Consider the following 23,901-nt stretch of genomic DNA (forward strand, 5'->3'; position numbering starts at 1 on the left):
ACAGTAGTGTCCGTCAGTCACATTACACCGCACAGTAGTGTCCGTCAGTCACATTACACCGCACAGTAGTGTCCGTCAGTCACATTACACCGCACAGTAGTGTCCGTCAGTCACATTACACCGCACAGTAGTGTGCGTCAGTCACATTACACCGCATAGCAGTGTCTGAAAAAAAGAAGAAGAAAAAAAAGGCGGCTGACAGCGCAGCCAGGGGTCAATCTTACATCAGATGCGTGCCGATGCATCGGCAGGTGGTGCTACACATGCTTGGCAGCCTTGCTTTGTGCTGGGCAGCCCTGAGCATGTGCAGAGATGAATGCAGATCCGGCTGCGTATTCAGCGATCTGCGTTCATCTCTGAATGACCCCCTATGCCAGGTACAGCCCTCGTTCCCTCCACAGTGCGGCCCCGGTACCTGCAGGAGGTTCCAGCTCAGGCACTGCTCCTCCTCTCTCTTCTTTGCCGGTTTCTTGCAGGCTCCGTTACTCCAATGGCTCTTTAGTATGCTGTCAGTGACGAAGGGGAGGGAGCGGGTACTAATTACTTGGGCCTGGGACTGATGGAGGGGCCCGGAGGGGGCCCTGGTCCGCTACACTCCCACCTTACTGGGTAGCAGCAGCAGCTCTCATCTTGGCAGCACAGCACATGCTGCAGTGTGCTGTGCTGCAGTGGGGCAGAGAGGCTGCTGCTGCTGCTGCTAATACTGATCCACTCACTGTGTGTTCCTGTATGGGTGAGTGTGATCACAGTGATCACACTCCCCCCTCGAAATGATCCTGGCTGAGGGCTGGGGGGCTCAGGGATCGGGCACTGCACCCACCCTGCACTGTGCAGCAAGGACTTTAAAAAGAAACACATGAAAGGGGCGTGGCCACGGCTCCCGCAGTTAGGCCACGCCCCACCCTCTAAGCAGATCGGGAATCGGGATGTCAGCGGCGCAGTGTGTGGGCTGAGGCCGCACATTGCATACACACTTTGGGGAGGAATACACACTCTGGGGAGGAGGAGTGGGAGGGAGCCGCTCTGCACGCTGCCAGCGCCGCTACCTGTCATCCACAGTCACTGTGACAGGCGCAGCAGCAGCTGGCAGCAGCAGGGATGCAGAGCAGGGTGAGCGCCTCTTCAGTTTGGCGCCTCCCTGCACTGCATCCCTTTGCTGAGCGACTTGCCCCGGCTCTGCATATGGGTATTGGCAATGTACTACATTTGAGTGTCAACTCGTATATATAAAGAAAAGTTTAATGACACTACAGCAATAACAATTCTGTTTATGGGAGTGAGTGCACCCATAAAAACTGATTCCTGTTTCTTTTTTCTTCTTTTTAGCATAGCAGGGCTGCACAAGCGATCGCAGCCCTACTATGCTAAGATACACTCCCCCATAGGCGGCGTTCAGTTGATCGCACCAGCAGCAAAAAGTTGCTACGTGCGATCAACTCAGAATGACCCCCACAACCAATACAAATGATTTGTTTGCAAACGATATTAAATCATTAGACGCACGACTGGACATACTGTACCAGCAACCTGCGCCAGCCGCTATGGCACATGCAGTTTATCCATTTGAATATAACCTCCTTTGTGAACTTTTCTCGGTCTCTGTAAGCACCACTGTGTGTCTGATGAGCCATTCCCATCACCTTCCATCCAGTGCACAGCCCCCCCCCCCCCCCATACATTTTCAATACATTACTGCTACTGTGCATCCTGATCTGTTCTGCGACTTTGTACGATGCGCAGTTGAAAAACATCTCTCCGCATCCCCGCTGTGCGTCCGGTCTGCTTATATATACATATTTCAGTTGCATTGCCTTATAAGCTATCACTTTTATTGTTTGTTAAGGGGGGTACACATGGAGAGATCCGTGCTTAAAATCTAAGCAATCTTGCTAGATTGCTTAGATTTTAAGCACGGATCTGCCGTGTGTATGCCCCCCAGCGATAGCGATGCGCGGCCCCGCGCATCGCTATCGCCGGTGCTATATTGAGCCTGCATGCAGGCTCAACCTAGCGGGTCGCTCACTTCACCGTTGTGTGAAGTGAGCGGCCCCCCGTGGGCTTTCCCCCTCGCTCAGCACATCGCGCTGTGCTGAGCAGGGAGAGAGATGTGTGCTGAGCGGTCTGTGTTAAGATCGCTCAGCACACATCTCTCCCGTGAGTACCCCCCTTTATAAATAAACAGAAAGAGACCACCATAATCATAAAAGAAGGTTAATTGAGTTTTACTGTGAAATGTATATTGAATATCAGAACATTAAACATTAATGAATGTTATGAACATTTCAGAGACAAATGAAAGAAATTCACTATAAAGCTTTATTTGATGGCACTAAAGTACAAACACATTGATCAAAATGTATAATCTGGAAGATACAAGATTAATAAAATATTAAACCTGTTTAGAACTGTTTAAATAACCATTACTGTATTATATTTCTGCCATAAAATAGATCATTTAAGACAGAGCTTCTCAAACGTGGTCCTCAAGGCACCCCAACGGTCCAGGTTTTAAGTATATCCATGCTTGACCACAGGGGACTTGAGGGGAAATGTACTAAGCAGTGATAAAAGTGGAGAAGTCAGCTAGTGGAGAAGTTTACCACAGCAACCAATGAGCATTGACGTGACATTTATAATTTGCATACTATAAAAGTATACAGAGCAGCTGATTGGTTACCATGGGCAACTTCTCCACAGACTCACTTCTCCACTTTTATCACGGCTTAGTACATCTCCCCTTTAGAGGTCTATTCATGAAGCAGTGAAAAGTGTGGAGAAGAGAGCCTGTGGAGAAGTTGCCCGTACAATTGTATAGTATGCAAACTATAAATGTTACTTCAATGTTGATTGGTTGCCATGGGCAACTTCTCCACTGGCTCACTTTTCCACACTTTTCACTGCTTCATGAATAGACCATTAGCACCTCAGTCAATTTGATTTAACCATCTGTGCTAAGCCTGGACTATTGGGGTCCCTTGAGGACCCTGTTTGAGAATTTCTGATTTAAGATACATTTAATTAAATAAACTTGCATTAGCCAGCACTACTTTAATGTTTATACGTAAAACTCTGTTGCAGGATTATTTTATCTGCCCATCTGTACAAAGACACATGGCAGGACAGTCGTGCTTAAGACTTGCATCAGATCCACAGGTTGGTCCGGTTCTATACGATGGGCAGTCATTATACCAGTCTTGATATTGGCAAGGATTCGCTTTAAGAAGAAAAAAAAAAAATCAAAATACTATAAAAACACAAAGCAACTTAAAGTGCATTTATGACTTTTACCCCTTTTCCACTAGCTAGCACGGGTCACAGCCGGGAGCCTGACACGGCTGCGACCCATGCTAGAGCCCCTTTCTACACTGCGCTCACCAACCCGGTTGGTGACGCAGCAGGGGCGGCGCTGCGAGATCACATGATCTCCCAGCGCCGTCCTTCCATACACTGTGAACGGGAGCCGTGTCGCATCGACACGGCTTCCGTTTACACTACACAGCTTACTGGGTTGAACACGTGTTCAACCCGGTAATCTACCCGGGTAGGATTCCCGGATCACTTGATCAGGGAATTTGCAGGGGGGGCCGTTTCTACTAGAAAAAAAAAACACAGGTAAATGCGTGCCCCCGCGCATTTACCCTTAATTTTAGAGCTAGTGGAAAAGGGGTATTACACATAATGGGGGCAGCTATATTGAGGGCTGATTGGATATTTATAAGAAGGCAGTCTAGCAACTTAACTATAAAAATCACAAAAACATGAAGGACAAAGAGTTACAGTATCTACTGTACTATCCCATTTACCTGTTGCCTAGACACAGGATACTGATCTTAACCAATAGTTATGAGAGTACTTTGCGCATGATGTTCAGGAGAGGTCAGACTGAAAAACCAAGGCCCAGTTCACAGAAATGTACCCATTTCTGTTTTATATCAGATACTGACCTCTGCTCTCTCAGACCACTTCCAAAATGGCTCACTTTCAAAATGGCCGCCTACTCTGTGTACAGCAGGCCTGGCCAACCTGTGGCTCTACAATTGTTGTGAAACTACCCACCCCAGCATGGCCTGCCACAGTTTTAGCTTTCCCTAATAGCAAAACTTTGGCAGGGCATGCTGGGACTTGTAGTTTTACAACAGCTGGAGATCTACAGGTTGGCTAGACCAGATGCACAGGATGGGTACTCCTTAAAGAATGCAGATTCTCTTGTAATGTTTGTAATAGCAGTAGTTCATATTTGAAGAACCCCATGGAATTATCGACGTGTTTTAAAATTACATTTGGAACCTTGACAATGCGTCTGTCTGTTTCCATTTAACTCCGTGACCTCCCCACCACCAACATCTTCCATTTGCTCACACTACACACCTTTCCTCTGCACTCCTCACCACCCTCTTTCCTGCACCCCCTGTTTTCTTACACTTCTCTCATTATTACACCTTACCTTCTTTCTCCTCCTCCTCTGCTGTAATAGCTGTAGTCCTGCTGGCCACCCACCAGCAGAGACATGGGGGATCCTGTACATGGCAGCTAAGCAATTTTTATGATTTTTGCACTACAATGGCGCCCGGCAGTAATATTCACCGGCTTTATCAGTGAGGGCTTCCCCATGTGAATTGAGCAGGCACAGTGCTCTGTTTATTATGCTGATTTTTATCGTCTGCAGATCCGCTCTGTCAGTCCCTCCATTGCATTGGCGTTTCTATCATGGGTGCAGAGTGTGCGGTGCACACCGGCGCCTGGCTCCAGGGAAGGCCCATACCGCACACATTGCACCCATATTTTAGTACTCACCTCTCCGGAGTCCAACGACGGGAGCAGCAGCTGCTGCTGTTGCTCAAAAAAATCCCTTGCAAAATGGCCACCGAGCATGCGCAGTTTTGAATTTTGTTTCCGGAACTTGGCGGGCGCCATGTTTCCGGAGACCTGCGCATGCACAGTAGGCTCCGGCACAGTGGGCCCCCTCCTCTCCCGTCACCGTAGCCGCCAGCACCGGTGTTAGCGCTCTGTCTGAGCACTAGAGACTCTAGAGAGTGTACAGAGCATGTGCAGGTCTCCGAAAAAATGGCGTGGCGGACATTTTTCCATAGACCTAAGCATGCGCTGTAGTCTCTAGTGCTCACACAGAGCCCTAGATACGCCCATGCTAGATACGCCCTTCTCTCTAGATACGCCCCTGCTTACAGTGTCAATCATACTATGCATCAACCAAAACACAGCTAATTTGTATCCTTATAGCATTCTATAATCCGTATTTCATGTTTTACTTTTAATTCATGTACCTAATTTATTATTACAATATGTTTTTCTGGCTATTTCAGTTGGCATCGCTAACAGGCTGCGAGCAGAATCTCTCTTCTGTAATTGATTTGCTGAAGCCGCTGGGATCAGTTATGGCATCTTTCACTGCTAATTGAATCTGCCCTAAAAGGCTCACTCCACAATTTTTTCGGCCATGGTACAGGTCACCGAGCAGGGCACCTTTACATCTTGTAAAAATGTTGGACGCAATGCGGAAATGTGTGCAGGGTGGGTGTCCATTCTCTCCCAGTCTTATGGAGTTAACTGTATTTTGTGTTTTATTTTTACTTGCAGCACCAGGAAAGTTTAGTCCCGGACTGTGTCACTGTAATAGTAAAGTGCAAGGCATAGGGCTTACTGTAAGGCGGAAAGGTGTCCAAATGTGTGGAGCTACAGCACTGGGAAGAGTACATAGCACAGTTATTTTATCAATCTGTCAGCTGTAAAAGCTTATAAAGCAAGTGTTCCTTCATTAAATGAGACTATGGGATCTATTTATTAATGAGGAGTAGCTCCTACTCTGGGGCAGGGGTGGCCAAGCAGTCCGAGACAAAAAGACAAAAAATGTTGTTAGGTACGTCAAGGAGCTGACATCAAGCCGAAAACGTGCGTGCAAAAAATTAGGTGTGGCCTTGTGCCTGCTAGGCCATGCCCCTGGTATGAAATACATTGAAAAAGCCAGATCCACATAAAATACATTGAAAAACCAGATTCACATAACACACTTCCGCTCCTCCATGTGTCACTCCAGCCAGCACCCTGCTGTGTCACTCCAGCCAGCACCCCCATGTGTCACTCCAGCCAGCAACTTTCTCTGTCACTACAGCCAGATCCCCCATGTGTCACTCCAGCCAGCACCCCCCTGCTGTGTCACTCCAGCCAGCACCCTGCTGTGTCACTCCAGCAAGCTCCCCCATGTGTCACTACAGCCAGCACACTGCTGTGTCACTCCAGCCAGCACCCTGCTGTGTCACTCCAGCCAGCACCCTGCTGTCACTCCAGCCAGCTCCCCCATGTGTCACTCCAGCCAGCTCCCCCATGTGTCACTCCAGCCAGTACCCTGCTGTGTCACTCCAGCCAGCTCCCCCATGTGTCACTACAGCCAGCACACTGCTGTGTCACTACAGCCAGCACCCTGCTGTGTCACTCCAGCCAGCACCCTGCTGTGTCACTCCAGCCAGCTCCCCCATGTGTCACTCCAGCCAGCTCCCCCATGTGTCACTCCAGCCAGCACCCTGCTGTGTCACTCCAGCCAGCTCACCCATGTGTCACTCCTGCCAGCTCTCCCATGTGTCACTCCAGCCAGCTCCCCCATGTGTCACTCCAGCCAGCTCCCCCATGTGTCACTACAGCCAGCACACTGCTGTGTCACTCCAGCCAGCACCCTGCTGTGTCACTCCAGCCAGCTCCCCCATGTGTCACTACAGCCAGCACACTGCTGTGTCACTCCAGCCAGCACCCTGCTGTGTCACTCCAGCCAGCACCCTGCTGTCACTCCAGCCAGCTCCCCCATGTGTCACTCCAGCCAGCTCCCCCATGTGTCACTCCAGCCAGTACCCTGCTGTGTCACTCCAGCCAGCTCCCCCATGTGTCACTACAGCCAGCACACTGCTGTGTCACTACAGCCAGCACCCTGCTGTGTCACTCCAGCCAGCACCCTGCTGTGTCACTCCAGCCAGCTCCCCCATGTGTCACTCCAGCCAGCTCCCCCATGTGTCACTCCAGCCAGCACCCTGCTGTGTCACTCCAGCCAGCTCACCCATGTGTCACTCCTGCCAGCTCTCCCATGTGTCACTCCAGCCAGCTCCCCCATGTGTCACTCCAGCCAGCTCCCCCATGTGTCACTACAGCCAGCACACTGCTGTGTCACTCCAGCCAGCACCCTGCTGTGTCACTCCAGCCAGCACCCTGCTGTGTCACTCCAGCCAGCTCCCCCATGTGTCACTCCAGCCAGCTCCCCCATGTGTCACTCCAGCCAGCACCCTGCTGTGTCACTCCAGCCAGGACACACAGTATGGATCTGGTACAGTGCGAGTTACAGTGAAGGTTGGATACAGTGTGGATCGGATATAGGGGGTCATTCCGAGTTGTTCGCTCGTTGCCGATTTTCGCAACCGAGCGATAATGGCAAAAATGCGCATGCGCATGTTACGCAGTGCGCATGCGCTAAGTAATTTAGCACAAAACTTAGTTGATTTACTCACGTCCAAACTAACTCGTTAAAGTGATCGGAGTGTGATTGACAGGAAGTGGGTGTTTCTGGGCGGAAACTGACCGTTTTCTGGGAGTGTGCGGAAAAACGCAGGCGTGCCAGGATAAAATGCGGGAGTGTCTGTAGAAATGGGGGAGTGGCTGTCCGAACACAGGGCGTGTTTGTGACGTCAAACCAGGAACGAAACGGCCTGAGCTGATCGCAGTGTAGGAGTAAGTCTCGAGCTACTCAGAAACTGCTAAGAATTTTCCATTCGCAATTCTGCTAATCTTTCGTTCGCAATTCTGCTAAGCTAAGATATACTCCCAGAGGGCGGCGGCCTAGCGTGTGCAATGCTGCTAAAAGCAGCTAGCGAACGAGCAACTTGGAATGAGGGCCATAGTGAGAGTCAGATACAGTGCGGATTCGTTACCGTGTGGGCTGCAGTGCAGGTTGGATACAGTGTGGGTCAGCTACAGTGTGGGTTGGATACAGTGCGCGTTGGATACGGTGCGGGATGGATACAGTGCAGGTCGGATACAGGGGGTCATTCAGACCTGATTGCACGCTAGCTTTTTGCGCGGCGCTGCAATCAGGTCAGAACTACACATGCATATGCGCCGCAATGCGATTGCGCGTCGCACGGGTACAAAGCAGATCGTTGCTGTGCGATGGGTTTTACGAAGAATCCATTCGCACAGCCGATCGCAAGTAGATTGACAGGAAGAAGGCATTTGTGGGCGGCAACTGACAGTTTTCTGGGAGTGTTTGGAAAAATGCAGGCATGTGCAAGCGTTTGCAGGGCGGGTGTCTGACGTCAATTCCGGGCCCGGACAATCTGAAGTGATCGCAGTGGCTGAGTAAGTTCTGGGCAACTCAGAAACTGCACAAATATTTTTTGTACCGCCTGGCTGCACATGTGATCGCACACTTGCAAACCGAAAATACACTCCCCCATAGGCGGTGACTATCTGATCGCAGCACTGCAAAAAAAAAACCTAGTGTGCGATCAGGTCTGAATTAGGCCCACATTGTAGGTAGGTAGGATACAGTGCGGGTAGTCATGCCAACTATAGCCTAGAAGTAATAGTCCACATACTGGGACAGCAGGCAAGAGGATCCCCCGGTGGTAAATGCCCCTGGTGGTGATGTCTGTGAGGATGATGATGGTCCGGGCACTGTGTGTACACACCTGCTGCTCTCTTAGCTGTGACTCACATGAGCACTTTGAGTAATGAGCGGCCAGTGTGTGGCTGCAGCAGCCTCTGGACTGGATGGGATACAGAGACCCATTGGCAGAGAGCCATGAGTGACGTCTCTCTCAACCAATCAGCAGTCAGCCCATTAATTTTAATGGGAATTTGAAAATGGCGGCTCACTCACTGCTTTTCTGCAACAGTCATTGATGTCTACAGCAGTGATATAGTGGCAGGAGAGGAAGAGAAGGGGGATAATCGACACCCCAGTGCGTCCCTCACCATAATATGGCCACACCCTGTCCATGGCATAACCCCCCCCCACCCCCCATGTTACATTGCCAAGCCCTGTCCCGATCAGCTCACTTGCAATGTTGGAGTTATGACTAAATGTAGATAAATTGCACTGTTCAATATTATTTTAATTTCATATTATAGCCGCCGATCTACTTAAAAGTAGAGTGTGATAGAGTGTTCCCTTCACTCAGGTCCCTTCCATTATACACAGAAAAAAGCTACTGTACATATCATAGCCTGCAGTCAGTCCGTGATTAAAATGCTATTCAAAGGCAAAAAGCTGAAATAGCAAAGCTGACTTCATAGTTAAGTAGACAGACAATCTTCACCAAAAGTGCTTAATCCAGTTACAGCACATTACTATACTCCTGATGTTTTGTCTGTAGAGTTAGTATCTGACTGCTTTAGTGGAGGGGTAGAATCTGAAGCTGTGGGTGCTTTATTATTTCCTGTATGGGGTCAACTAAAATACATAGAAGAACCAGTGAGACGTGGCAAATGCATTACAGAGGAGGATTCATCTCAGAAATGCTACCTACTGTAGATATATTCATGCACTTCTATCTAAGGCTCTTTTGTGGGATCATTTCTAGGTATCCTCTGGGCACTGCTCTATTTGTATCTTTTTCTATTTGTTACCTAGTAAACTGAAAGCCAATCCCAATGCTATGCTTTAGGACTCTGGTCACACCCCCATGTGCTTTATCCCTATTCCAGAGTGATGAAATATAGAGAAGCTTCAGTATGTACACCATTTCTCAAACATTATAGTGGGTTTAGTGAATGAACTGCAAATTAGATACTGGGTTAAGCATATTTCAACTGGGACAGAGACTCCATTATTATAGAAACTTACTGCAGAGGTTATTTTGACACGAATTGGGACAATCTCCACATGGAGTTCCAGACTTCCAGGGATGTAGCTTGTCACCTTTGTTTCCTCTGTAATAAATACACAATATAAGTAGTCAAAATAAGCCAATACATCTTTAAATACCATATAGAACACAATACAGTACATGCACACATTAATTGGCTGCTCTGCGGATTTGTCCTTATTCACTTATTCATTTCTGCGCTATATGGTGTAAGACTCGTGGCGTGATATAGATGTCACGCCGACGGATAGCTAGTTTTGGACTTTTGAACTTGGCTTAGAATTTGTACATTTCTCGCCATTGTTGCAATGTAAATAAAATTAGCATGATCTCTCCCCAGGTTCAGCCGGTGTTTCATTTCCCTGCATTTTAAGAAAAGAGCGGAGATTCAATTGCTGAGATTATTCTGTAAAGAAACTTCTGCTTCTTGCTCTGTGATGCCGTAATGTCATGTGGTGCCCTTTGATATCATGGTATGCCTTGAGATGTCATGTGATGTCTTGTGTAGTCATATCATACCATGTGATGTCATTTATATCTGTATGAATTAAGGAATGGAATCGTCAACTTCAGGACACTGATGGAATTCAGCTCTTTTACTAGGGGGAAACCAGGATATAACTGGAGGGTGAGACAGTATTTATTTTCCTTAAAGGCCCAGAATTCCCAGTGTAGCTATCAAGGTCAAAGGACCACGGGCCTGCACATGTGCAATTGACAGGGAATGTAGGGCTTCTTGTGTAAAGATAACTATATGTTTCTATAGGCAATGCCATGTATAGATGATGTTGCCTTTAGTGTACAAGCTCCAGTTTTTCTTTCTGGAGCTTGATAGATGCCGGCAGATCCCCTGCTGTGACGTGGGACCCTATTTTAAAGGGGCAATCACTTAAGTTACAAGTCATGGTTTTGCCCCTTTAATAATCACCCGAGATCAGACGGCAAATGCACAGGGCCAGAAATAAAAACACTATCAATGCCCCCCCATAGGAACTGCCCCATCCCCATCTTACTGTGTGTAGAGCAGGGACAGGGAGACATTTTTTCTTTCTTTTGGGGGTGTGGTATCAGGCTGTGACATCATCACACTCCCGTCCCTTTCCTACATGGAGGAACAGCAGCCGGCAGCTTCACAATTAAGAAGCTTCCGGCGGCTGACCTTCCATGTCAGCAAGTGTCAGAAAGGGCATGGCCTTGTGGGAAGGGGGTGTGGCCTAGCATCATGACCCCCGTTTTCATTACTCAAGGAGGTCCAGGAGATGCTGGACTGTCCTCTGGAGACCCCCGCTCCTGTCTCACCAAGGTGCGGCCTGCACCCTCTTAGTGACGCCACCGCATCCACCTCAATATGACATTGATTATTTTAGGTACCTTAGGAGGCAGTCTAGGTTCTCCTTGTCCTTACTGCATACAATATGTATAGTGATTTACAAATATTCGTGTCTCTATTTTTTCAAAAACACTCCTCAAAAACTTTCAAACTTTTAAATGAATAAGTATCCCCTTACTGGTGACTGGTGACCGTTTAGAGTGCTGCATTCAGTTACACAAACAGCACTGACACATGTGTGCAAAGAAAAGGAACTTTAATGCGTATTGTTTTCAGCCAATGAAACACCTGGGACTGCAAACTATTTAATTTGCAGTGTTTTAAAAGGTAACAAGAAAACTTCCTCCTGACTTGTACGGGAATATTTACTACAGTGCAGGGGAAGTTGCCCATAGCAACCAATACGATTCTACTTATCATTCATCTAGCACCTCCTTGAAGATAATAGCTAGAATATGATTGGCTGCTATGGGCAACATCTCACTTTAGTAAATATACCCCGTAGCCTCCAGATGGGGAGTACAGATCTCGATCATACTTACGCTGGACACATATGGCACACGAAGATGTACTTAAATAAAGGATTATTGCATTCTGCAACAGCACAGCCCATATCATGTGACGTAGCCCACATTAGCTGAAAATACAAAAGTGAGTTCATTAAATGATAACAATAATTCATGTGAAAAAAACAGAATACAGATGGACAGGACCTGAGTAAGGTGTGTGAGGGCACCAGGGCAAGGGAATTGCTATAGAAGTGTGGCTGCCATGGGGCCCGGCAGCCTCCAGGGTTTGGCCCTCCTCCTGCAACCAGTTATACTACCTGGGGCTTCTCCTCTGTCTCTCCATCTGGCGTCCACTCCTCACTGATGTCCCAGCACAGCCACACCTTCCCCTTTCATCATTTATTACTCAGAGACGGAGCTGGTTGGGATGGATCCAGGGGGGAGGCGAGGAGTGCGTGTCACACACAGTCACATACACGCAGTTTAAGTGCAAGTTTCCCCATTCATCCACATCTCCTACAAGAGCCATATCACTACTGTAGGTTGATTTAATTGTGCATACAGTATATGCAAATTATTATGAAGCTTAGCCATTACAACTGTAAATGATCTAAGGTTTGCACTTTCTGCCTGCTTAGTTAACAAACATTATTTTGTGCATGGTGATTATCATATATTTATTTATTAATAGTTTCTTATATAGGGCAGCAAATTTAATTTGCAACAGTAATAACATAAAACAAAACAATTGTAGATAGCGAAAAAACAGGATTGGGTAATAACAGACAGTCATAGAGGTAGGAAGGCCTTGCTCGCAAGCTTACAATCTATAGGAAGGTGGGCATTGATACACAAGGGTAGGTGTTATCTATTGCATAATGGTCCACCAGAATGCAAAGGGTCTTGGCGGGCTGAATGATATGGTCACACAACAATGTTGGCCTGGGGTCAGGAGGATGGGAAAGTGAATAACGGGAAAATATGTGAGGATAGGAGTGGACTCTACAGTGGGGAAGTAATTGGATAGGAACATTTATGAAGGTTATGTGGGCTGTTCCAGAATGTGATAAGTGTGCTTGAAGAGGTGAGTTTTCAGGGAACACTTGAATTTTTGGAGGCTAGAGAAAAGTCTTATTATGCGTGGTAGGGCATTCCACAGAATGGGTGCAGCCTGAAGAAAGTCCTGCAATCGTGAATGGGAGCGAATAATGAGTGTGGATGAGAGACGCAGATGATGCGAAGAACGAAGACGTTGGGTTGGGAGATATTTTGAGATAAGCGAAGAGATGTATGTTGGTGCAGTTTGGTTAATGGCCTTGTGTGTGAGTAAAAGTGTTTTATATTGAATATTTTAGAATACAAGTAACCAATGGAGGGGCTGACAGAGCGGCTGCGCAGACGATGAACCTCTAGCGAGGAAGATTAGTCTCGCAGCAGCATTCAGAATGGATTGTAGTGGTGAGAGCCTCTTTTTGGTAAGACCAGAATTGCAATAATCAATGCAGGTTTTTGCAGTATCTTGTGTAAGGAATGGTCGTATTTTGGATATGTTTTTTAGATGTATGTAGCAAGATTTAGAGATAGATTGAATGTGGGGAACAAAGTACACCTAAGCAGTGAGCTTGTGTGATAGAATTGATTGTTGACTTCTCAAAAATGATAGAGATATCAGGTTGGTAACTACTATTAGTCGGTGGAAATATAATTAATTCTGATTTGGAAATATTATGTTTGAGGTGGCAAGATGACATCCAAGAGGAACCGGAAGAAAGGCATTCAGTGACACGAACCGATACAGATGGTGAAAAATCAGGGGAGGATAGGTAGATTTGATGATCATCTGCATACAGATGATACTGAAATCCAAAAGAGCTGATTAGTTTGCCAAGAGATGAGATATACTATAGATTGAGAAAAGCAGAGGACCTTAGACTGCGCAAGAGATGAGATATACTATAGATTGAGAAAAGCAGAGGACCTTAGACTGCGCCCTGCGGCACTTCAACTGATAGAGGTATCGAAGAGGAGGTGGATTCAGAGAAACGGACACTGAAAGAGCAATTAGGTAGGATAGGAACCAAGAAAGGGCTGTGCCCTGGAGACCTAGGGATTGTAGTGTTAGTATGAGAAGAGAATCTTCATCAGTGTCAAAAGCAGCAGAGAGATCTAAAAGAATAAGAAGTGAGTAGTGGCCTTTGCACTTCATACGACCAGATCATTCACCACTTTAGTCAGTGCTGTCTCCATGGAATGAAAGCCTGATTGAAGTGGGTCCAATAAGTTGTGTGAGTTAAAGTGTGTGAGGCGAGTGTAGTCAAGTCTCTCAAGTAGCTTGGAGAAGCATGGGAGCTGAGAGATGGGACGGTAGTTATAGAGAGAATTTGGGTCAGAATTTAGTTTTTTCAGAATGGGAGTAATCACTGCATGCTTGGACAGTGAAGGAAAGATACAAGAAGAAAGAATTACAGATGTTAGTTAGGGTTCGGATAAGCACTCGAAGCAGAGCTTTACTTACAGTATTTGTGAGGTTATAGGATCAAGAGGAGAGGCAGTAGAGTAGCAGGATGAGAAGAGCGTTGATACTTTATCTTCATTTGCGGGTTTAAATTAAGAGAATGTGCCAGAGGGTTCAGGTAGGGAATTGATTAGGTCGCTGGCTGAGCAAGAGCATACCATTTCATCTCAGATCTTATCAATCTTGTCCTTGAAGTAGGAAACAAGATCTTGCTCACTGACTGGTGGGTTGGGTGAAGGAGGATTGAGAAGTGATTTAAATGTATTAAAAAGTCCCTTGGGGTTAAAGGCTTGAGCTGAGTTGATAGTTTGGAAATATATTTGTTTGGCAGTTTCCAGGGCATAATGATAGGAATGGTAAATGGTTTTATACGTGTTTTTTTACGCCACTGACGTTCATCTTTACGTGAGAGTTTTTGTAGGTGTCTTGTTAATTTAGAGTGCCAAGGTCAACATCTAGGTCTACGTGGAGTGTGATGGGTAGCTGGAGCCACTTCATCAAGGGCTATTTCTAGAGTCTCATTCAGGTGTGATACAGTCGTATCAGGAGAAGTGAATGCAGAAATAGGTGAGAGCAATTGTTGCAGAGAGCTGGAAAGTTCTCGAAAATTAATTGTGTTAACATTTCTGTGGGTTTGAGGAGGATTGAGCATAGTCTGCTGAATACAAGATCAAGGCAGTGGCCCTCCTGATGAGTAGAGGAGTCAGTCCATTGGGAGAGGCCAAGAGAGGAGTTTAGAGAGAGGCATAAGCAGCATATTTTGAACTATTAATAGCAATTCTGAAATCACTGATGATGATGATGGTGGAGATGTCAGAGGATAGAAAGTGAGGGAACCAGGCAAAAAAATCTTCCAGAAATTGTTTGGGTTGCCCAGGTGGGTGATAGATAGCAGCAACACACAGAGAGAAAGGGGTGTAAGCATATAGTGAGTATTATAAACAAAAAATATATTTAAAAAAATTACATCGTCTTCTTAATCCTAATAGTGCATGATATAAAGTGGCATCTAAGAAGGCTTTGATTCACAAATAAATCAGCCTAATAATATGGCCATTGGTGTGCTCACCATTGATGGTGAAACTGTGAGTGACCATCCATGGTAGCAAACTATGCAATGGATGACCATCGATTTATTCACCCACCGATGATCACCCCTGCTCTTCTACTTACTAGCCAATCAGAATCATGGGTGCATTGGTGGGAGGCAGAGCTAGGCTCTGTGTCCCAGCACCAATTGAGGGGGGATCATCGGGGGGCTCTACACATTCAATGGTTCTCTGCTAATGATGGCAAGTCTATCTAATAATGACAATGAACCATAAATGGTTTGTAGCCATCGATGGACAATGCTGCTCCAGGGTAACTAACTTGCGGGAGCCCTACCAATTACATTGTCAATAAGATACTGTATGTTGTGTTAAAACACTGCAGTGCCCCCAGACCCCAGTACACATTATGCCACACAGAAAAGGAGAGTTATGGTAGACTTACCATGGTTAACTCTCTTGCTGCGGGGTACATTGGGTTCCACAGGGAAACATCGGGGTGTACAGTGAATCTTAATCCAGAGGCACCAACAGGCTAAAGCTTCCGGCTGTCCCAGGATGCATTGGGGCCTCGTCTATAACTCCGCCTCCAGGCACTGTGAGATCAGTTTCATTAACCAGTCCAATGCAGGAGCAGGTAAGAGAGAAGGCAGATGTTAGTCACATAGAACCACATTCTCACGACAGGAGAAGGGACCAGCGGCTAATGCCATACAAACCCATAGAAGCTAGGTGCGTCAGGGTGGGCACCCTGTGGAACTCAATGTACCTTGCAGAAAGAGAGTTAACCATGGTAAGTCTACCATAAATCTCTTTTTCTGCAGCAGGGTACATTGTGTTCCACAGGGAAGCATCAGGGATGTACTAAAGCAGTTCCTCAAGGGAGGGTACGCGCCTTAGTGGGTATGAGAACCCGGCATCGAAAGGAAGCTTTCTGGGAGGCGGAAGTATCAAAGGCATAGAACCTAATGAACGTATTTACTGAGGACCACATAGCCGCCTTGCACAATTGTTCTGTGGACGTGCCACGATGGGCCACCCAAGAAGGTCCAACAGACCGAGTAGAATGGGCTTTAATAGCAGCAGGAGCTGGAAGTCCAGCCTGTGCATACTGTATGCTTGTGCAATCACCATTCGTATCCATCTGGCCAAGGTTTGCTTATTTGCAGGCCAGCCACGTTTGTGGAAACCAAACAGGACAAAAAGGGTACCTGACCTCCTTATTGAGGCAGTCCTCTCCACATATATACAGAGAGCTCTTACCACATCCAAAGAGGACAAATCAGAAGAGATAAAGGCCAGAACCACAATCTCTTGGGTAAGGTGAAAAGATGACACCTCCTTAGGTAAATAACCTGGGCGAGTTCTAAGTACTGCCCGGTCACAATGAAATATCAGAAAGGGTGGACGAAAGGACAAGCGCCTAAGTCCGACACTCTTCTAGCAGAGGCAGTAGCCAGTAAAAACAAGACCTTGGCCATGAGCCATTTAAGGTCCGCCGACTGAAGATGTTCAAATGGAGACTATTAGAGGGCACTCAGGACAACAGACAGATCCCCTGGAGCTACAGGAGGAACATAGGGAGGCTGAAACCATAATACACCCTGAGTGAATGTATGAACGTCAGGTATAGATGCAATCTTTCTCTGAAACCAAACCGACAAGGCAGATATGTGAACCTTGAGGCAGGCCAGATGAAGGCCTAAGTCCTGGCTGCATTGCAGAAAGGCCAGAATTCTGGAAGTTCTGAATCTGTATGCATCATAATTCTTATCAGCACACCAGGTGAAATAAGAATTCCAGACCCTGTAATAAATCTGGGCCGATGCCGGTTTACGGGCTTTCAACATAGTTTGGATGACCGCCTCAGAGAATCCTTTGGCCCTCAGCAGTGATGCTTCAAGAGCCATGCCGTCAAAGCCAGTCTAGCCAGGTCAAGATAAAGACAAGGGCCTTGTTCGAGGAGGTCTAGGCGCTGAGGAAGTAAAAGGGGACGCTCTGACGATAGACCCTACAGGTCTGAGAACCAATGCCATCTGAACCACGATGGAGCTGCTAGAAGTAGAAATCCTCCTTCTTGTTTGAACTTCCGCAGGACCCTGGGCAGGAGTGACACTGGAGGGAACACATAGGGCAGTCGAAAGTGTATCCACAAACGCTGCTTGAGGATCCCTGGTCCTTGATCTTAAGACCGGAACCTTGTGGTTGTGTCGAGACACCATCAGGTCTACATCTGGTAGGCCCCACTTGTCCACTAGGAGTTGAAAGACTTAAGGATGAAGACTCCACACTCCGGCGTGTATGTCCTGGCGACTGAGGAAGTCCGCTTCCCAGTTTAGGATGCCCGGAAAGAACACTGCCGATATTGCTGGCAGATGGCGTTCCGCCCAACTAAGGATTTTTGACACTTCCATCATAGCCATGCAGATGGTTTATGTATGCCACCATGGTGGCATTGTCTGACTGCACTTGAACCTGCCTGTTCTGTACCAGAGGCAGGGCGAGAGTCAATGCATTGAACACCGCCCGCCACTCCAGAATGTTTATTGGGAGCGACCCTGAAAAGAGTGTTGCTTCAACACCGCACCCCATCCACTCAGACTGGCGTCCGTTGTCAGCAGTACCCAGTAGTGATTAGCGGGTTCAGTTTCTCGGAAACCGAACCCCCCCGAACTTCACCCTTTTTACACGGGTCCGAGGCAGGTTCGAACCTTACCGCCTTGCTCGGCTAACCCGAGCGCGCCCGAACGTCATCATCCCGCTGTCGGATTCTCGCGAGATTCGGATTCTATATAAGCAGCCGCGCGTCGCCGCCATTTTCACTCGTGCATTGGAGATGATAGGGAGAGGACGTGGCTGGCGTCCTCTCCTTTTATTGTTGAACTTGATTGCTTTATTGCTTAATTGTGGGGAGGACTGGGGAGCAGCTGTTAGGAGGAGTACAGTGGAGAGTTTTGCTGATCAGTGACCACCAGTTTTATCCGTTCTCTGCCTGAAAAAAAACGCTCCATATCTGTGCTCAGTGTGCTGCATATATCTGTGCTCACACTGCTTAATTGTGGGAACTGGGGAGCAGCTGTATTATATAACAGGAGTACAGTGCAGAGTTTTGCTGACAGTGACCACCAGTATACGTTGTCTGCCTGAAAAACACTCCATATCTGTGCTCAGTGTGCTGCTTTATTGTGGGGACTGGGGACCACCAGTATAATTAATATTATATAGGAGGAGTACAGTGCAGAGTTTTGCTGACCAGTGACCACCAGTATACTATATATAGCAGTACGATACGGAAGGCCACTGCTGTGCCTACCTCTGTGTCATCATTAAGTATACTATCCATCTACATTCTATACCTGTGGTGCATTTTAGTTTTGCAGTTTGCTGACACAGTGACCACCAGTATACTATATATAGCAGTACGATACGGAAGGCCACTGCTGTACCTACCTCTGTGTCGTCATTAAGTATACTATCCATCTACATTCTATACCTGTGGTGCATTTTAGTTTTGCAGTTTGCTGACACAGTGACCACCAGTTTACTATATATAGCAGTACGATACGGAAGGCCACTGATGTGCCTACCTCTGTGTCGTCATTAAGTATATTATCCATCTACATTCTATACCTGTGGTGCATTTAGGTTTTGCAGTTTGCTGACACAGTGACCACCAGTATACTATATATAGCAGTACGATACGGAAGGCCACTGCTGTACCTACCTCTGTGTCGTCATTAAGTATACTATCCATCTACATTCTATACCTGTGGTGCATTTTAGTTTTGCAGTTTGCTGACACAGTGACCACCAGTATACTATATATAGCAGTACGATACGGAAGGCCACTGCTGTACCTACCTCTGTGTCGTCATTAAGTATACTATCCATCTACATTCTATACCTGTGGTGCATTTTAGTTTTGCAGTTTGCTGACACAGTGACCACCAGTATACTATATATAGCAGTACGGAAGGCCACTGCTGTACCTACCTCTGTGTCGTCATTCATTAAGTATACTATCCATCTACATTCTATACCTGTGGTGCATTTTAGTTTTGCAGTTTGCTGACACAGTGACCACCAGTATACTATATAATATAGCAGTACGATACGGAAGGCCACTGCTGTGCCTACCTCTGTGTCATCATTAAGTATACTATCCATCTATACCTGTGGTGCATTTTAGTTTTGCAGTTTGCTGACACAGTGACCACCAGTATACTAAATATAGCAGTACGGTACGGAAGGCCACTGCTGTACCTACCTCTGTGTCGTCATTACGTATACTATCCATCTACATTCTATACCTGTGGTGCATTTTAGTTTTGCAGTTTGCTGACACAGTGACCACCAGTATACTATATATAGCAGTACGATACGGAAGGCCACTGCTGTGCCTACCTCTGTGTCGTCATTAAGTATACTATCCATCTACATTCTATACCTGTGGTGCATTTTAGTTGTGCGCAGTATATATAGTAGTAGGCCATTGATATTGATACTGGCATATAATTCCACACATTAAAAAATGGAGAACAAAAATGTGGAGGGTAAAATAGGGAAAGATCAAGATCCACTTCCACCTCGTGCTGAAGCTGCTGCCACTAGTCATGGCCGAGACGATGAAATGCCATCAAAGTCGTCTGCCAAGGCCGATGCCCAATGTCATAGTAGAGAGCATGTAAAATCCAAAAAACAAAAGTTCAGTAAAATGACCCAAAAATCTAAATTGAAAGCGTCTGATGAGAAGCGTAAACTTGACAATATGCCATTTACGACACGGAGTGGCAAGGAACGGCTGAGACCCTGGCCTATGTTCATGGCTAGTGGTTCAGATTCACATGAGGATGGAAGCACTCATCCTCTCGCTAGAAAACTGCAGTGCCACTCCTAGATGGGCCAGGTGTTTGTGTCGGCCACTTGTGTCGCTTAGCTTAGTCACACAGCGACCTTGGTGCGCCTCTTTTTTTCTTTGCATCATGTGCTGTTTGGGGACAATTTTTTTGAAGTGCCATCCTGCCTGACACTGCAGTGCCACTCCTAGATGGGCCAGGTGTTTGTGTCGGCCACTTGTGTCACTTAGCTTAGTCACACAGCGACCTTGGTGCGCCTCTTTTTTTCTTTGCATCATGTGCTGTTTGGGGACAATTTTTTGAAGTGCCATCCTGCCTGACACTGCAGTGCCACTCCTAGATGGGCCAGGTGTTTGTGTCGGCCACTTGTGTCGCTTAGCTTAGTCACGCAGCGACCTTGGTGCGCCTCTTTTTTTCTTTGCATCATGTGCTGTTTGGGGACAATTTTTTTGAAGTGCCATCCTGCCTGACACTGCAGTGCCACTCCTAGATGGGCCAGGTGTTTGTGTCGGCCACTTGTGTCGCTTAGCTTAGTCACACAGCGAACTTGGTGCGCCTCTTTTTTTCTTTGCATCATGTGCTGTTTGGGGACAATTGTTTTAATCTGCCATCCTGCCTGACACTGCAGTGCCACTCCTAGATGGGCCAGGTGTTTGTGTCGGCCACTTGTGTCGCTTAGCTTAGTCACACAGCGACCTTGGTGCAAATTGTAGGACTAAAAATAATATTGTGAGGTGTGAGGTGTTCAGAATAGACTGGAAATGAGTGGAAATTATGGTAATTGAGGGTAATAATACTATGGGATCAAAATGACACCCAAATTCTATAATTTAAGCTGTTTTTTAGGGTTTTTGGAAAAAAACACCCGAATCCAAAACACACCCGAATCCGACAAAAATTTTTTGGTGAGGTTTTGCCAAAACGCGTCCGAATCCACAACACGGCCGCGGAACTGAATCCAAAACCAAAACACAAAACCCGAAAAATGTCCGGTGCACATCACTAGTACCCAGTCAGGGATCCAGAAGGGATGACCCCTGCTCAATTGCTGGTCCTGTAGCCACCATGTCAGCAACAGACGAACCTGCGGAGCCAAAGTGATCATGTGAGATCTGATCCGATGAGACAGGCTATCCTACTTGGAAATTATAAACCTCTGCAGAGGGCGGGAATGAAATTGAGCGTACTCTACCATGTTGAATGCCGACACCATCAGGCCAAGTACTTGTATCGCCGAGTGTATAGACACTCTGGGGCGACAAAGAAAGCATCTTATCCTGTCCTGAAGCTTCAGGACCTTTTCCGGAGACAAGAACAGCTGTTGACTGTGTGTGTCCAGGAGTGCCCCCAGGTGCACCATGCTCTGAGCTGGGACCAGCGAGGATTTCTTCCAATTGATGACCCACCCCATTGCTTGTAGGAAGCTTACTGTCAGTTGCAGATGACTGAGGAGGACATTGTGGGAGTTTGACAGAATCAGTAAGTCGTCCAGATACTGCAGGATCCTGACTTGCTGGCGATGGAGATGGGCCGTCATTATGGCCATGACCTTGGTGAAGATGCAAGGAGCCGTAGCCAGTCCAAATGGCAGAGCCTGGAACTGATAGTGGTGGTCGCCAATAGCAAACTGCAGATATTGCTGATGCGACATTGCAATAGGTATATGCAGGTACGCATCCTGTATATCCAGGGATACCATATAGTCTCCGGGTTCTATAACCAATACAATTGAGTGCAGTGTTTCCATATGGAACTTGGACACTCTCACAAACTTGTTCAGTGATTTGAAGTTGAGTATAGGCCGGAAAGACCCATTGGGTTTCGGAACTAGAAACAGGGTCGAGTAGTAACCTCTGCCTCTGTGGGACAGAGGTATCGACACTACCACTCCTGTATTCAGGAGGGAACTCACAACCTTTTGCAGAGCTTGCACATTTAACGGATCCAAAGGGATGACGTGGTATAAAACTGGTGAGGGGGATGTCTCTTGAAGGAGACTGCGTACCTACCCATGAGAGACAACTTCCCGCACCCATGCATCTGAAGTGGTCTTTAACCAGATCTGGGTGAACTGCAGAAGTTGGCCTTCCATTCTGGGGTCCCCCAGGGGGAGGCCCGCCCCATCATGTGGAGGCTTGTCTTGTTTAGAAGCAGGCTGACAGGCCACCCAGGACTGCTTTGCCTTGGGCTTAGTTGTCTTGGGATCACGAGATTGTCTCGGGTATGCCTGGCCTTTTGCTTTCCCTTAAGGCCGAAAGGAAACGAAAAGTGGTACCTTTAGCCTTCTGTGCAGAAGGATTAGTATTTGGGAGAAAAGCAGTCTTAGCAGCTGCCAATTCAGACACAATTTTATTAAGGTCTTCCCCAAACAAAATGTCCCCCTTAAAGGGGAGTACCTCCAAGGTCTTTTTGGAGTCTAGGTCCACCTTCCATGACCTCAACCACAGAATACGGCAAGCCAAGACAGACGTAGTCGACTCCTTGGCTTCCAACACACCTGCCTCAGAGGACGCCTCCTGAATGTAATAGGCGGTGGTGGTAATGTGAGACAGGTATTGTCTGGCAGTGTCAGATATATCCTCGGGCAGCTCTTCCTCAACTGCCTGAACCCATGCTTCAATACCTTTTTGCGGCCCAAGAGACTGCAATAGGGGTCTATGTACAGCACATGTAAGGGAGTCAATAGGTTTCAGGCATCCCTCCATACGCTTATCGGTCGTTTCCTTCAGTGAAGTGACAGTGGTGACAGGTAGAGTGGATGACACCAATAGGTGGGTGACATGAGAATCCACCGGTGGTGAATTTTCCCACTTGTTACATAACTCTGTAGGGAGAGGATAGCGAGCCAAGGCCCGTTTAGACAAAGGGGATTTCTTCCCTGATGTCCACCAAATGGTCAGAATGGGATAATAGATTTTTAACCACCTTTTGCCGTTTAAACATATCAGTTTTCTTAGCCACAGTAGTGAAATCCTCATCATCAGTGATATGTAGGATCTGCTTAATAGCAACCACTAGGGCAGGGACATCAATTTGCAATGGAGAATCCTCATCAGAAACACCTGATTCAGTGTCTGACAGGACAGTATTCTCCCCCTACTCTTCAGATGAGACATCTGAGAGATTTGTGGATTGTGAGGAGGAAGCAGCCCGCTTAGATGACCCAGAGACACGGGAGTGACATGGACTAGATTTTGGATTGATTTAATCGCTGCAACTGGTTAGACAAATTTTCCGCCCAAGGCAGATTAACTATAGGGACAATTTGTGGCTGTAGTAGCACAGGTGGTCCTATAGGGGACGTAAGGCGTTCCACCAGAGTACCCAGTAGGTTTGTGAATGCAGCCCAAGGTGGCTCCTGATTGGTTACAGGAGCTGCGGACTGACAGGAGGTGTATGGCACATAGTACACAGACCATCATACAAAACTTCCCCCTCTGGTGAATCTTTGGCGCATGCTCTGCATGATGCAGGAGCATCCACAGACTTACTGCCCTTCTTGTTAGACATTGTACACAAATGCAACAACAGAGCGGTTTAGTACGATAAAGCCAGACAGAGTCCAATACCTGCGAATAAATCCATTAGTATGTGACTGAATACACAGTACACAACACCTGCGAATAAATCCGGTATTATGTGACTGAGTACACAGTAGAATACACGTAATGGGTAAATACTGTGACACACTATATATATGACCCAGACGCACCTAGTCCCTTAGGGTACAGAAAACACTGAAAGTGAAACCACACAGCAGATACAGGCACACACAGTCA

General features: G+C 46.9%; 1 protein-coding gene across 1 annotated transcript in view; it reads right to left on the reverse strand.

Moving 5' to 3' along the window:
* Window positions 1-2,872: 2,872 nt before the first annotated feature.
* Window positions 2,873-23,901, reverse strand: part of LOC134911108 (cysteine-rich venom protein-like) — a 51,192-nt gene continuing 30,163 nt past the window's right edge. The window contains exons 7-9 of the mRNA XM_063919480.1: window positions 11,736-11,830; window positions 9,842-9,927; window positions 2,873-3,214 (exon numbers count right to left, since the gene is read on the reverse strand). Of these exons, the coding sequence (XP_063775550.1) occupies window positions 3,081-3,214; window positions 9,842-9,927; window positions 11,736-11,830 (315 nt within the window). The 3' untranslated portion in view covers window positions 2,873-3,080. The remainder of the gene's footprint in view (window positions 3,215-9,841; window positions 9,928-11,735; window positions 11,831-23,901) is intronic.

This window comes from Pseudophryne corroboree, chromosome 4 (assembly GCF_028390025.1).
Source record: "Pseudophryne corroboree isolate aPseCor3 chromosome 4, aPseCor3.hap2, whole genome shotgun sequence".
Lineage (NCBI taxonomy): Eukaryota > Metazoa > Chordata > Amphibia > Anura > Myobatrachidae > Pseudophryne > Pseudophryne corroboree.